This window comes from Morone saxatilis, unplaced genomic scaffold (genome assembly GCF_004916995.1).
Source record: "Morone saxatilis isolate NCDOM2014 unplaced genomic scaffold, NCSU_SB_2.0 Contig2, whole genome shotgun sequence".
NCBI lineage: Eukaryota > Metazoa > Chordata > Actinopteri > Moronidae > Morone > Morone saxatilis.
In genome coordinates, this window is record NW_023339762.1 from 6,953,661 (window position 1) to 6,970,119 (window position 16,459).

Consider the following 16,459-nt stretch of genomic DNA (forward strand, 5'->3'; position numbering starts at 1 on the left):
GGGGGAAACGTTCCTGTTTATATGTTCCGGGTTCTACTGTTCAGTTCACCAGACCAAATGTGGTTCATCCAGCCTCCCTGAAAATAGTCCCAACAAACAACCCATTTCCTCTGTCTGTTTGTTTGTTTACAGTTAATCAGCTTGATTTACTTTAATGTGCGAACTCATCAGGCAGAAACCACTGCAGCCACAGACAGGAAGGGGACAGTATTCAGGACGCCACTGACATGAGATACCATCGTTTTGGAATATTCAGTCGGACAGTTTCCTCTAAACAATAAACAGGAATGTCACAGATAATCTTTACTTTACTTCCTCTTAGACTTGACTTCCATGTATGGGACTGTGGTTCCTTTTTAAGGGCACGTTCCAGAAATATAAATAAACGTTATGATTTTTTCCTACAAGTATCAATATCAGGTTTTTCCCCATCGTGGCTGCTCAACATCGTGAGCTTGTCAACAAAATCTACCCAGCAGCATTTGCAAGTTATCTGAGCAGATTGCCCACTAACATGACTGCAGACCGGGGTGTATTAATGATGGGCTGCATTCAACTTAGGGGGAGGAGACACTAAATGGAACGGAACCCGTCCGTTCCTGGTCTTATTCGGCCTTGCGTCCATTTTGAAGTCTACACTGAGTATAAACTACGTCAGTGAGGGATGATGTCACTGCGGCGGTCTCACCCTCACGAAGTAAAACATGGCAGGCAGAGTCAGACTGTCATTGGAGGTTTCATTCTTCATCTTCCTGATTCATCATCATCATTCATCATCTCATCACTCTTATAGTCATATTATTAGTATCAATATAAATAATAACATATAACAAACACAGAAACATCTTCAACCTTTAACCCCTCGAGCCACCTCAGGGGAACCAAGACGTTTAGCATTCTGAATATATATTAATAATAAAATATATATAATTATAATATATATATATATATTCAGATATATGTATATATATTTAATAAACCCTAAACCCTAGACTGCTCTATTTGAAAAGTGTCCTGAGTAACTTCTGTATTATTGGAGCCTATACAAATAAACTGAAATGAATTGAAAAATTGAACAGCAACACAGCACACACACACACACAGTCAGTAACACAACACACACACCCCCACACACCACACCACATAGTCAGTAACAACACACACACCACACACACACACACACACACACACACACATGTCAGTACCCCACACACACCACAAGTCAAACACACACACACACACCACACCACACACCTAGTCAGTAACACACACAACACACACACACATAGTCAGTAACACACACACACACACACACACACACACACACACACACAGTGCAGCTGTTACATCAGAACCTTATGAAGATCCAGTCTCAGTGAGGTTCTACACACAGAACCTCCCATTCAGACAGGGAACCTGGTAACATGTATTAAAGCAGAATATATTTAGTGACAGCTACTTCCTGTCTCTGATCCTTAAACATTTGGCCCCTTTAGGGTTCCCGACCCACAGCTTGAGAACCTGGATGCTGATTGGCTGCTCACCTGTTTGTTCCTCATCTGTGACATCACAAACGTTATGATATTCATCATATAGGTTTGTGTAAAACATCATCATCATCATCATCATCATCACGTTTTCACCTGAACACCAAATACACCTCAGATCTGCTTCCTGACGCCAATTATGGTCCGACCAATCAGAGAGCAGCACCAGAGCCGCAGACAGACAGACAGACGGACAGACAGACAGGTAAACTGCTCTGCAGTAATCATCCCACACACACACACACACACACACACACACACTGCAGCCCCGCTCAGAGTGGACCGGTTGTGCCGGGTACAGACCGGTTCTGATCCGGTTCTGATCCCGTTTCAATTGATCACACACAGGCGGTCTCACCTCAGACCATCGATCCGCTTTGATTCCGGTCACGTTTCGTCCTCCAGCAACAGAACCGGACCCGCTAACGGAGCCGTCTCAGCGGACGGACACAACTGCCTGGTTGTCGACCCGGTTAGTCCCGGTTCAGGTCCGGTTCTGGTCCGTTGTGCCTGAATTAGCACAGATTTGAGAGCGGTGATTTCCTACCGGAGATCCGCTGCTGCCGCTGCTGCTGCACGGTGTGTGTATGTGTGTGTGAGTGTGAGTGAGTGAGTGAAAGAGAGAGAGAGAGAGAGAGAGCGAGAGAGAGAGAGACATTGGTGGAACATGGAGGTGTTTAAAGCCTCTTCCTGGCAGTGTGTATGGAAGGTGATCAGTGCCTTCGTTAGACTGTTTCATTAAATCCAACTCATTTATTTATGTTGACATTTATTACGTATTATATTATTGATGCGTTCAGTGTTTGATGCGTTCAGGTGTCCACAGTGACTATACATTTCTTACTGTAATTACTATATGCACAACATATATATATATATATATATATATGCACCATATTTTCTATTTTTAAAAATATCATCACCAAAAAAACCCCCAGTAGAATCAGTTTGATAGTGCCACCATGGGGTTGCTATAAGCATTTTTTTTATGTTTTTACTAATAAATTATGAATCGTTAATAACTCAAAAAAACACTTTTATATAGTGGGATCTGTGATGATGCCATTTTTACTGATATAGGCCAAATAAATGATATAGGCTTAAAAACATTCCATTATTTTTGTTGTTGTTTGTGTTTCATAAGTTTTAGTGAAATCCAATAATTGACACCAATTGTCTTTTAGAGACAGTTAATACAAATTGGATTGAGTCCATTTGACAATAATACTTAGTTACAGAAATAAAGGCCGATATAGATCAGTGCTATATACAGGACAAAGGCCAGCGCTGTAGATATAGAGCAGAGGTCAGTGCTGTAGATAAAGATCAGAGGTCTAATGATATTAACTTTATTTCCTATGTTTTAGTCCAATAATTCGACACTAATCATTATCTTCAGTCTTTATTTTGCTTCTTATTCTTTCTTGTTTGCCGTACATTTTTTGGACTGGTATCACTCGAACACCATATTCAATTACTACTTATTTCGGGTGGTATCACTAGATGTGAAATGCAAACACTTCTTAAGATGAAGATAATAATGAGATATTTGAATTCACAAACATTATTGTGGCACGTTAGTAAAGCATTGAACAGAAATATCTAAAGGTGATATTAGAAATCAATACTTTTACACACACAACGTATTTCTTTATTGAACTTTAGCCGATGACTAGAGTCTAAAATGTGGCCATAACTGATCATTACATTCACTTATGTTTTTAACTTGTTACATCTGAAACCAAACTGGGCTGGCTGCTGCCTCCTGCTGGAGTTACTTATTGATTTATTAATCCATTTATTGTCAACCTCACAGAAATCATATTTAAATATTGACTCTAAAATACTGAAATCAGCCTCAAATACAGAAACAACATAAAGCAACAGAGCTTTTTATTTTCAGTTTTATTACAAAGTAAAATACAAAACAAGATTTATTTACAGGCACAAAAATTGACATATCAGTTTCAGTTTACTGACAAGTCATCAGCTCAGGAATATGGTTCAGGTGTGTGATGTGTTCAGGCTTGTGATGTGTTCAGGTGTGTGATGTGTTCAGGTGTATGATGTGTTCAGGTGTGTGATGGAGGGATCCTCCTCCACAGACCTCCACACAGACAGTTTTTGATCCACCGCTGCTCCCACTGCTTCATGGCGTTTGTCTTGTTGGGAGAACGAAGCATCGTCACACAGCCACACCTGAAAACACAAAATATATATTCTGCATAAAACCCTGAGATAGAGATATATATACACTTCTGAACAAAATCTTAAGACCGGGAGAAAGATTACAAGTATTCACATTGGTGGAACATAACCAGACTGTAGAGCTTCAAAATGCCAAAAGAAGAAACAGGAGCAAGAGACAAAACAATAGGAGGCAATTTAATGAAAATTGCATTTAAACTCTAAAACCTTAAACAGGCTGTTCATCAGCAGATCAAAAGTTTAAGACCATAGCCTTAAAAAGTCCAAATCTGTGCAAAAATCTGTCTTTCATGTCATTTCAGGCATGAGGAATTCACACTGTCATGACCACCTGATGGCAAAGGCAAAAAGGCTTTCTGTCTTTGAACATGGCAGGATTGTTGAGCTGCACAAGCAAGGCCTCTCGCAATGCGCCATCGCTGCCGAGGTTGGACGCAGTAAGACAGTCATTTTAAATTTCTTAAAAGATCCTGAGGTTTATGGGACAAAAAGGTCAAGTGGTAGACCCAAAAAATTTCACCTGCGCTGTCCGTGAAGACACAGGCCGATCCTCGACCCAAATTAAGGCCCTTACTGATGCTGACTGTAGCCCAATAACCATCAGACGGCATCTGCGACAGAAGGGCTTAAAGAACAAAAAACGTCTTCAAAGGCCACGTCTCCTCCCACACCACAAACCTGCCCGGTTGGACTTTACAAGAACCAAACATGGGACATTGAAAGGTGGAAGAAAGTTTTATTCTCTGATGAGAAAAAATTTAACCTGGACGGTCCTGATGGCTTCCAACGTTACTGGCATTAAAAGGAGATCCACTGGAGATGTTTTCTACGCAGCACAGTGGAGGTCCATGCAGGACGTCAAACTGCAGCTGGCTATGTGGAGATGTTGCAGCAGGCATCCCTCTTGACTGAGGGCCCTCGTCTGTGTGGTGATGATGGTCTTTCAACAGGACAACGCTGCAGTTCACAACGCCCGCCTGACGAAGGACTTCTTCCAGGAGAATAACGTCGCTCTTTTGGACCATCCGGCATGTTCCCCTGATCTAAATCAAATTGAGACGTCTTGGGCATTGGATGGCAAGGAACGTTTACAAAAACGGACTGTCAGTTCCAGGACCGTGGATGTCCTTTGTGAAGCCTCTTCACCACATGGCAGCAACGTTTCCACCATCTCTGCGAAACACTCGCCATCAAGGCATGCCTGAAACGAATTTGAAGTTATGTCTGTTATTTGAAGTTGATCAACAACAACTCCCTCACTACTCGACTCCTTTTTTTTGACACTTTTAGTTTCTGTTTAGTTTTTTTTTTTTTGGTTTATGGTCTTAAACTTTTGATCACCTGATAAACAACCTATTTGAGTTTAAATGCAATTTTCAATAAATTTCCTACTTTATTTTTTTTGTTTGTCTTGCTCCTGTTTCTTCTTTTGGCATTTTGAAGCTCTACTTACAACCTGGTTATGTTCCATCAACACTTGTAATTTTTCCCCCGGTCTTAAGATTTTGTTCAGGAGTGTATGTGACTTTTTTCATGACAGTACAACAGCACAAATCACATGGAATAAGATCTTTTCAATTCTGATTTGGGCCACTGTCATATGTGGTCCAAAACACATACAAGTCTAATTTTTTGTAGTGTGACCAGTGTGAACAGTCAAATCAAAATTCATGCGACAGAATTCACTCTAGATTCACATTTGTCTTACGAGTCACTTCAGAACGGTGACCTGTTCACCCTGGAATCTGATATGGGTCACATTTAAAAAAACTGCCAAAAAACCGGATCTGAGCAATAAATCAGATGTGAGCACTAAAGCTTGCAGTGTAAACGTAGCATAATTGTGTTACTGCTGTAGAATCACTAATATGTTACTTGGACACAACTTTTTATAGGACTACATAAAAGCAGTGACATTATGAGAGACTGAAAATATGAACAAGTGTAAGATAACATACAGAGCAGGTAGATAGATACAAATAACAAATAAATAAGCATTATATAGTGTACATAAGTGAGTTATCCCACTGTTATCATCTAACAGTTTCTGCATGTGGTCCTAGCTGATGGACTTGCCACAGAGAAGTTTTGCTAGTATTTAGACATTGATGGCTATTAACTTAAGTGTGGGTGTTACCTTAGAGTGTGTTGGGGAACCTATGATTATTTTCGTTATCTATTAACATGGAAGTGTTTTCTTGATCGCTAGATTAATTGGTAATTTTTTTTTTGATAACATTTTTTTACCAAATTTGTCAAACGAATAGTACCCAGGCAAAACCCCGACATATTCAGTTTACTGGAAGCAGAAGATCTATGGGTAATCTATTAGTCGACTAATAGTTTCAGATCCAAAGAGATAATCAATTGTTATCAAATTTAGTGTGTCTAGATTAGTGTATGTCCACAGGACGTTGGATCCACTTCCTTTTCTGAGACTAATTTTGCCCTTCCTGCATCACAACAGAATGAGCAGCTTCAGCAGGATGTGGACTTCTATCGCGGAGAGCTGGACCAGAAACAGCCGGCACCATCCAGAGATGAAAACGCTGAGATCCAGAGGAAGCTCAGCCTGGCCAACCGCCAGCTCTACCAGTGCTTGGAAGACCTTCAGGTATTTCGAAATCCATTTGTCTACTATTAGGTAACAGACCATTATAGTACTATGCTTTAGAGTTTAAAGACACAGAACAACCAAGGCCTTTGGTGGAGGGAAAAACCTAAGTTGTGTGCTGCCAAAAACATGCATGATCAGTGTTGCATTCAACAGTTTAACTTTTTACTGCTTATTTTATGGCTTTCATCTATTTGTATTGACTGTTCTTTATCTCCCATTTGTGTCCATTAGCGAGCCGAAGATGAAAACTTACACCTGAAGACACAGAATGAACAGATGCAGAAAAGTCTGGAGGAGTCGGTTAAGGAGATGGAAAAGATGACAGATGAGTACAACAAAATGAAGATTGTTGTACGGCAGACTGACTCCATTATGGACCAGCTTAGGAAAGAGAGGGATCATGCAAAGCTACAAGTAAGGACACTCCTCAACAAACTACTTTTCGATTCTGTATTTTTTTCCCACGTGTGGGTGGTTTATGAAAAACATTTTTGTGCTGAATTACTTTTATACCATTTATCTTTCAACTGCAAGCTTATGGCATACATGAACTCTGTTATCATTACCAAAAAGGACTGCAATGTTGAAGCTGTGAATCACAGCTCCGTCTGTTTGTTTAATGTGCAGGTCAGAGAGTTAACAGATAAGATTCATAACATGACTGAAGAGGAAGACCCAATAATGGCAGCAGTCAATGCCAAAGTGGAGGAGTGGAAGGTAGGTATTCATCAAATGTCTTTCACTCAACAAAGCCAGATGTACTTAAAGTATACATTTTATGGCAGGAACTTATCCGATAACCCAAAAACCTTTTTATGAAACCTAACCTGCCCTGAGAAACTGGACTCTAAATTTAATTCCTGCCTATAAAAGGTTCCTTGTCTGGGGGGTGTACTTACTGAAGGGTGGGTGAAGTTTGCTGTACTGGGTGTCACTGATTAATGAAAGACTGGGGCAGTCAAGGCAATTTGAAGTTCACAGAGTAAGCAAGCACTTGTTGCCAGTACTAAGTAAGTGGAAATTTCTTTTGGTTTTACTGTCGTCAAAACCAAACTATGTAGTGAATTTACCAAGTACTCGAACAATGGAAAGAGAGGACCAATTGTATCAATCAACTTCTTCTTCTTTGGGCTATTTTACTAATTTGCCAAGTTGTAAATAGGTCGTAGCAGCACAAATGGGGATTGCGTGTAAGGGATTAACTTCCTTGATTCAGCTCCGGGTGCTCATTATGCTATTTTACCATTGTAAATGAGTTTGGCTCTTTGTTGAATTATTCTAGGGAGCCATCATGAGCCTTTCATTGTGCTGACATGACACTTTTTCTCACACAAAGAGAGTGCTCTCTGGGAAGGACGAAGAAATTTTGGTGTACCAGCAGATGATCCGCGATATGAGGGAAAAGCTGCGTTCAGCCCAGTTGGACTTGGACAAAAGCAACACCATTGCCTTGCAGCAGGTCGGTCCCAAAAGAGGGGAGGAATTAATGTTCTTTATCTATGTACTATGACTTCTCATCTGTCATTGCGGTGCGCAGAATGTGGGCCATTATGTTACCATGGTGGTGCCTGTTGATGTGTAGATACATTTTTGGGAACACAAAAACTCAAGCACTGCACATAGAAAACACCAAAGGCAACAATGTAGGAATTGTTTTTGTTGCCTTAGAATGAGCTTCTTTTTTAACTACAAGGAGGGGGTCCCTCCACAGAAGCCGCCATCTTAAACCACCATGTTTCTGCAGTAGTCAAGATGAAACAAACCAAATACTGTCTGTAGATGGGGGCATTTTACGGTTTTCGAGTTTCGCGGCCACCTACAGCATTGGAAGGTTCAGTGGTAGTCAAGTGGTTGCAATCTGAAACAACACCACTAGATGCCACTATATCCTACACACTGCTCCTTTAATATATCAGTAATTGCTGCAAGACATTATTATGTTCAAGAATGTAAATGCTTTCTAAAGCAGTATTAGTTCTTCCACTGCCTGCATACTTAAATATGCAAGATAAAAATCCTAATTTCAACGTGGAAAGCCATTTTTTATGCATGCCTTTATTTGTATTCTTTGGAGCGGGGAATCCTGACTTGGATTGGATTGTCATTGCATGTCCTTTCATCTATCTATCTTCTTTCCTATTTTCTGCTTTCTCGCTTTGCCTTGCCATGTCTTTTTATCAACCTGTCCTCCCTTCCATCTCTATCGCTGCCCTGGGCCAGGTCATATATGAGCTTTGCAGTGTAAGTTTCATCTGTCATGAGCCTCTTATCCTTTCTCCCTTAGTTTTCATTTCATAAATTTCCTTAATGATGAAAGTTCAGATAATTTAGTATGTTGCAGCTGTGCTTGGTCTTACATATAAATTCTTTTCAGGCCGTCCAAGAAAGAGATAATCAAATCAAGATGCTGAGTGAGCAGGTGGAGCAGTATACCGGGGAAATGGAGAAACACACCCAGCTCATCGAGGAGCTAAAGACGTCCACAAAGAAAGACAGAGGTGGGGGGACGACTGCTTAATATTCCTAACTGTTGTGAACTTAAGGTCAGACAGTGATTACTATAACACACTTTCATCAGCTTTTCTTCTCTCACTTGTGGACTGCAAGCATTTGTAGTAATAATGCCGAGGCAAAGAAATTAGCCCCAGTCACCAGTTCTAAAAGAACTCTAAAAGAACACATTCAGCTGTCGTGACTTTTTTTGCTAAATGTGCTATGTGGCGATGTGATGGCTAAAGCCAGCTAGATAACATGGTCATGCATGTGAGATCGAAGGATTATTGCACTATTGTATTTAACATATTTGTGGCTGTTAAATACAGGTGAACTTGAATTAACTATGTAAGTTTATTTATGCTTGTTATCAGGTGAACTAGAGGAACTGGCAAATACATTCAAATATCCAACACCAGTCACTTTTGTCTGCAGTTAAAGAAATCTTTTCTTTTTAATTGTCCAAGGCCAACCATTGACCATACAGCAGAGAAAGATGGAAGAGCTGAAGTCCAAGCTGGAAGCTGCAGAGACCAGAGCCTTGGAAGCAGAGCAGGCGGTAAAGCTTGCGGAAGCTCATGCTGAGGAAAAAGACAAAGCGCTCATTGAGGCTTCAAACCGCTTGAGCCAGTACGAGTCTGTAAGTCTACAAATACCCTCTCTTTCCCCTTTGTGTTTTACTCTTGGCTTACATCAAATATTTTTTTAATCCAAATCGAATTAATTGAGACCTAAATTCCCAGAAGCAAAGTTTGTTTTTTCCTGTCCATCCTCACTTTTAATAGAGACATTGAAATGACTATGTGACTGTGGTGTGATCAACATGCTTTTTGCGTCTACAAGCTAAGTGTTTGTCTTTCACTATGTCTAATTACATCCTGATTTCTCCAGAAAGCGTACAAGTTGAAAAACAAGGAAATAAAGAAAGTGAGACAAAACATGCTTTATGATAGACGAGTAACCAATGCTCTGTTTCTGCATTACAGGGCACTTATGGCCTGGAAGCAGCCATCGTGGAGATCAAAGAGTGTAAAAATCAAATTAGAGTGAGAGATCGTGAGACAGAGGCCATGACCAAAGAGATCAACCAGCTTGAGATGAGAATCAATGACCTCATGGACGAAAATGAGGATTTCCGAGAAAAACTAGGTCAGATTTTTTTTCTTTTTTAACGTTACTGTTCCCATCTCTCAGTCACACAGACTGACCTGGAGTTGTGAAATGAATTTTACTTTTATTTATTTCTGTCTTTTTCATGACTCCCAAGGTCTGGAACCAAAGCAGGAAGTGGATCTGACAGAGTTCAGGCGGGCCAAAGATCTCAGACAACGCCAGTACAAAGCAGAGAACCAAGTCCTCACTAAAGAGGTAGAGTAGGCTTACAAAGGCTATAACCACTTATTTTAGAATTGCTATGTTTTTTCGGAGAGCCTTTCACCTCACCTGCTTGATTTTTTTTTTCTAGATTGAACGGCTTGAAGAGGAGAGACTGGAGCTAAAGAAACAAATCAGATCCATGGTGAAGAGAGGTGACGCAAAAATCTAATTATTAACATTCTTTTGCCACGTTTTCCCCCCTATGAGATAAAATATTACTTCGGGGTGTTTTCAACTGTCTGTTTGATGTTGCATCTCTACTGATATCTCAGACAAAACGTTTTGGTCTTTTAATTAATGTGTGGGCAGAATAGTTGCAGGGCAGAATATTTAACTCAAAAATAATTCCTGATTTTGTCTGAGCCCCTTGGGATATTTGCCATTACTGATTAATACAAAAGAGTCCCGCCTATTTTCTTCAATTCATCCAAAACTAAAACGTTATATTTCAAGTACCTCCGGTGATATCTTATCGTGCTCATATTTGTGGCTTTATGTGCACATCGTTTGAGATATCAATCTTTGACACTTTTGCCTCCACCCCAGTTCGATGGAGTACAAAGTAATTTTGTTTGTGGCGCTCACGGCATTAAAATGTAATCACTTTGAAATGTTGCAATGCAATGATTAATTCAAACCACTCAACGACAACATGTCTTTCCAGAGAGGGTGTTAGTAGGAAATCTTTTGACACTCAGTGTAACCCTGAGTAAGAAATTAAATTCCAATCACCTCGATAGTGTTAGGTAGGAGGCAGAAATGTAAGTGCTAGAGGGAGATATCCCGAAACTTGATTCAATATAACCAAAACAAAATGTGCAAAGCTTTCTACAGTTGCTGTCGAGTTTAACATGCAACATTTGAGTGAACCCACCTGGTTTTCCTATATTTTATTACACATTTGTAGTCTTTTTAGCTTTTTTTTTACTCTTCTGAAAGTGTTATATGGGACGAAAATGATTCAATATTCATGTTGTGCTGTAACCAATTAGTAACCAATCACCTGTCTATAGGGATCCCACAGTCAAGATTGCTGCAGGAGGAGGACGTCGGACCCAGCAGAACTGCACAGCTGCCACTTCAACAAAGCAGCATGTACACAGATGAAGAGATGCGACGCAAAGTAAGCTCCCAGCTAATGACGTAATTTCTCATATTGGGACTTCAATCCTTGCCCAGTGTTTCAAAGAAGCGCAATCTCATGATTACAATTTTAGAGCTCACATCACAATGACTTGTTGTTTTGTAACCAAAAATATGATTTGTCATGGTGTTGCTTTTTGTTTATAATTTATCTGGCAAAAATGTCCCTTTTCTGGACAGACTTGGTTCATGCAACATGATTTATGCACCACACAAAACAAAGCAAATGGCATAAAATTGTAGAAGGATTTAAGGAAGAAGTATAAAAAATAAAGTTAGAAGAGAGAGAAAGCAGGGGAAGTAATATATGGATATTTCACAAGTTCATCATTACGTGAGACATTTGAATCATTTGTGATTCGCATTTGAACACTACATCAAATGTTTTTCCTATGGAATGTCTATACACCCCAAAGTGCATTTTTTACCTTTAGATGAAAGGTTATAAGGTTTTCATTTACTTTTCTTTGCAGAATGAGCACCTTGAAAAAGAACTGAGCAAGAAGGAGAGAGAGCTGGAACTTCACAAGACACAGTTTCACATTAAATGTAAGAACAGCCCTGCTGTCCTTCTGATTTACATTCAAAGTTCACATGCAGATTTTTACAGCTGAGTCAGTTCCATGGGCGGAGGATTTTGGCCTTCACTTTAAAGTAGGGGAATATGTAATGCAGGTGTCATTATTGTTGTTGTTTTTCACAATATGATACTTTTTAAGTGAATTAAATATATCAGAGGCCACAGCTTCTCTGATACTGTTGGCTCCTGTGTGTTAAATCATAGTGGATGAACTGTCAAAAGTGAAAAGTGACCTGGAGGCTGCATTGAAAGATGTTCTTCGAGCCATGAGGATTAACCGAGAAACCACTCCATCTGAAGCTGCCATCAATATTCCAAGTCTGGAAAGGCTGGCTAATGTAAGTGTATCCCATGCGCAGGATTGTTTGTTAAACGCTCATTTTAGCCATTTCAGTAACATATCAGTTAAACCTTCAAGTAAAATATAGAGATTACAAAAAACATAGACAGAAGGAAGAAGGAATAGGTTGTAAGTATTTGCTTCTACAGTATCTTTTCTGAGACTACTGGCTTTAATTATAACAAATGTCACTAAAATGTATTACTGAATGCAAGTCTAACTTTAAACAATAATAACAATGATGAAGGATCAATGAGGAAATCTGTCTCCGCATTATGTCTCTCAAGAATTCACCTCACAGTGAATTATCAGATGTATACTTACACTTCAGCATTTCAACATACCATTAATAATGGACTGTTTGCACAGCAGACATTTTGACATGTCATACCAGGAAACTCACAGGTATATTAATGATTGCTGCATTCCACTGAGGGGGAGGCCAGGCCATAGACCGTTTGACATGAACTAGCAGGGCAAACACAGGTGTTACCAATGACGCTAATTATGGCTAAGGTCCATTCAGGTCAGACAGAGTCAGGGTGCTGCTATTGTGCATGTTGCCCTACTGAAAAGGCTCTGCTACACTAAATGGAACAGAACCTTAATCAGTATCATCTGTCACACCTGTGTTTACCCTACTAAAAGGTCTATTGTGCATGCTGGTTCACTCTTCACTATTGCTGGGACACTTAAAGGAACTGGGCTGTCATTACTGTTATTAAGTCCACCTGTGTTTTTCCTGCTGTGACAAGTCACAGTGGCAAGACATGAGTCGAGTGCATCAGTTGAGCTGTCAAGAAAGTGAATATGTTTTCACTGTAATCAGTCAAGATCAAAGATCTTGTGAGTTTTGGCAAATCTCTAGTAAGCTATTCCTGGTTTAAAGCTGTTTAAGGTTTAAAGCTGAAGGAAAACAAAAGCCTGTTTTGTTGTCTGATCCTGTAATATCTGAGCTGTTATATAACAAAACGTCACACAAGAACATAAGTGCATTTAACTTAATTGAATTGTAATACAATTTAGAATAACACAGACACAAAGGGTACTTTCCCTGAAGGTTATTCATGTAATAGGATGAGCAGTAGTACCAGTAGTAGATGTAGCATATGAGCAGTAAGTGCCAGTTTTAGGTCATATTTTTGTAGTCAAATGACGTATAAAATGTTTTATTTTATTAACTTAACAGATGTAGTCAGTATGCTTCTAGATTGACATTGGATATAATTTTGTGATTTAATGTTTTTGTAGTTTTTATTTACATGATGTTATATAGTTTATATTTTTAACAAATGTATTATATATAAAGCTTCACATAAGCAGCTCTGGTCCACAGAGTGCCTTTTATGGCATGCCTAATACAGCCAGTATAACCTCAAACATATCCATTTAGGCAATGAATGATGAGCTCTCCTCGTTTACTGATTGAGTGAATATGTCATGCTTCAATTCCATCTGTGATCACATGTTTTTATGTTTTCCTAGAGAGTTACAATATGTTTCTCACAGTCTCAGTTTGCACCATGTAGAGTTATTTTAGATCTGCTGTGCTGAAAACAATAGGCATACTCCCCTCCTAGATATTTCATTGTTTTTTGTCAGTCGAGGAAGCTTGTCTCATAGCAACTTAATAAACAACAAATGCGGTGAGCTAGATAAAAAAAAGTGGAGAGCAGTCAAACTTTTGGTGGATCACGCCGTGCTGTCGTCCAACATTAGATAATCCAAATACCAAGGCAAATTGGAGACGAATGAAGAAAATGTTTGTTTGGCTTTGACGTCACACTGGTGCGGTCAACATCAGACATGTCCAGCTCTAGAGGAAGTAACATGAAGTACCAGGTTCAAGCCATAGTAGTAAAAATAATATGATCTTTACTAGGGTGTTAACAGTGTAATTTTGAAAAATTAAGTGACAGGTCTTTTACTTATCATCTAACTTTTTGGTTGTTTTTTGTGGGTTTGTTTTTATGGCATTCCAACTGTGCTCATCCCCCATATCACAGGCTATAGATGTCAGCAACACAAGTGGGCAGTCTGAGTCAGCCCTGCACCTCAAGTCCCAAATACATCAGCTGGTGGGGAGAAATGAAGAACTAAGGCAGGAATTGAAATCGTCCCGGGAGGAAGCTACTTCCAGCTTCAGTCAGCTTGCCAGAGCCAAAGAAAAGGTATATCCAAATTGTGTTATGTCAAGATAAAGAGATGTTGTTGTTGACTGATAATGAAAGAGAACATGACTGTTGTTGTTGTTTGTTATCATGATACAACCTGTGTAGCTAATCTCTTATCTTTGTATCCCATCCTTTAGCAAAACAACAAAGCAGTGTTGTTAGGGTTTGTTAAGGGTTTGGTCAATCAAGGCCAACTTCAAATGCTTATAGCTGTGTGTCACAACCATCTTTTCCAAATTAACGCATAAATGTCTCACATAAAAGTAATTTACAAGACAAATTGACTTAACGGGAGGATTTATAGAGAAAGCGGCAATGCCTGACATGCTTTGTGTCTCTTAGAGTAATTAGCCTGACTGAAACACTTCTTTGAACAATCTGTCTGCTGTGTTTTCAGCATGTGTTGCTTCTGTTGTTTAACAGAAACCAGAGCCAGGGGAAAGCCTTGTTTTATATCAAAAACTTTTCGTCCAGAAAGCTATCACAACTTATCTTTCAGTTCTCCAGTTTTATTCTGATGAACTGCTTTGTCTTTTTTATATATTTTTTTTACAAAGCCTTAGCAGTCTGGATCGATGCTCAATGTCCTAAACAATTATTCATAATAAACCTCTGATACTAGAAGTGCACTTTATCTGTCAGGTGAGCCAACTGGAAGGTGAATTGGAGCTGCTAAGGAAGTCAGGCAGCAGTGGCATCATCCTCCGACCTCTCCCCGAGGGCCTGGGGCCCAGCAGCACTGAGGTTATCAGTTCTCTGAATGAGTACGCTGTTCGACTGCTTCAGGTCAGTGTCACTGTCCTCTTAAGACCTCAGCAAAAAAAAAAAATGTAATTCAACAACATGTCTTCATTGTATATTAAACATTTATAATATTCATATTAATTAGGAGCTCAAAAACAAGGAGGACAAAAGCAAGAAACTTGTGGGAACACTGGAAGAATACAAAGAGAAGTTTTCTGTTATTAGTCACCAACATGGACTCCTCTATAAAGAATACCTAAGGTGGGTTAACAAGTACGTTAATCACAGGTATAGCTGGTTTGCAACCTAAAGTGCTAAATTTTCAAATATCTTTATTGTGTTTTTTTGCTCAGTGAGAAGACGGAGTGGCAAAAGAAGAAAGAGACATTTACAGAGATGAAGAACAAGCTGGAGGAGCAAAAGCAGGTGGACGCTGTTAAAATCCAAGAGTTCAAAGTAAGTCAGACAAATAAATATTTAATTGCTTAATGATACTTAAATGCTGCAAGATGGACTGCATTTATGTAGCACGTTTACCCAAAGCACAGGAAAATGTGCCTTTCGTTCACCCCCACACTAAAGAACATAGAATAGGAACCTAGATGTACACTAACACGGATACATCTTACAACAACTCTTCTTTGTGCACATTGCAGTGTGTCTGTCCATTACCTAACTGAATAAATGTGAAACACATATAAAGGGAATACACCACTCATTCTGTCATGCAGTTTAAGATATGAGTGAAACCCTTAAGAGTCTTGGACTCACAGAAAGAAGGACCTGTGCCCAGTTGCATAAAACCACTTAGGCTAAAGTTTCCCTTAAAGGTTTTTGGATGCCTTAGACAAAAACTAGTTGCATAAAATCACCAGAAAGATTTTCTTTTCCAATTTCGTAAGTGAAAATGTATTTGCCCTGAGCTACTTAATTATTTTATTAAGTATTCCCTTATGCATTGCCAGAAGGTCCTTAGTTAAAATTTTCCTTAGAAATTTAACCCCTTGCCAGTGTCTTAAAAGTGAAATAATTTGTAGACAATTGCTGGATTCATGTTGATTGAGGATCAGAATCAGAATCAGAATCAGAAATACTTTAATAATCCCAGGGGGAAATTACTTTAGTTACAAACTCCAGAACATATATGAAGAACATATAAATACATAAAAAAAATAAAAACAAACTTCCCTCTCACCCTCTTGGGGTTGTATCTGTGTCATCCTCAAGCTCGGGTCC

The 16,459-nt window shown here is 39.3% G+C and overlaps 1 protein-coding gene across 2 annotated transcripts in view; it reads left to right on the forward strand.

Moving 5' to 3' along the window:
- The window catches only part of cep290 (centrosomal protein 290), a 44,218-nt gene that overhangs the window by 8,725 nt on the left and 19,034 nt on the right, over positions 1-16,459 (forward strand). For both annotated transcript variants that reach the window (XM_035665431.1, XM_035665432.1), the window contains exons 7-22: positions 6,223-6,369; positions 6,604-6,786; positions 7,000-7,089; positions 7,709-7,831; positions 8,747-8,870; positions 9,333-9,505; positions 9,852-10,014; positions 10,133-10,233; positions 10,331-10,394; positions 11,256-11,365; positions 11,859-11,934; positions 12,170-12,303; positions 14,312-14,476; positions 15,122-15,265; positions 15,369-15,484; positions 15,577-15,679. In XM_035665431.1, the coding sequence (XP_035521324.1) occupies positions 6,223-6,369; positions 6,604-6,786; positions 7,000-7,089; positions 7,709-7,831; positions 8,747-8,870; positions 9,333-9,505; positions 9,852-10,014; positions 10,133-10,233; positions 10,331-10,394; positions 11,256-11,365; positions 11,859-11,934; positions 12,170-12,303; positions 14,312-14,476; positions 15,122-15,265; positions 15,369-15,484; positions 15,577-15,679 (2,016 nt within the window). The remainder of the gene's footprint in view (positions 1-6,222; positions 6,370-6,603; positions 6,787-6,999; positions 7,090-7,708; positions 7,832-8,746; positions 8,871-9,332; positions 9,506-9,851; positions 10,015-10,132; positions 10,234-10,330; positions 10,395-11,255; positions 11,366-11,858; positions 11,935-12,169; positions 12,304-14,311; positions 14,477-15,121; positions 15,266-15,368; positions 15,485-15,576; positions 15,680-16,459) is intronic.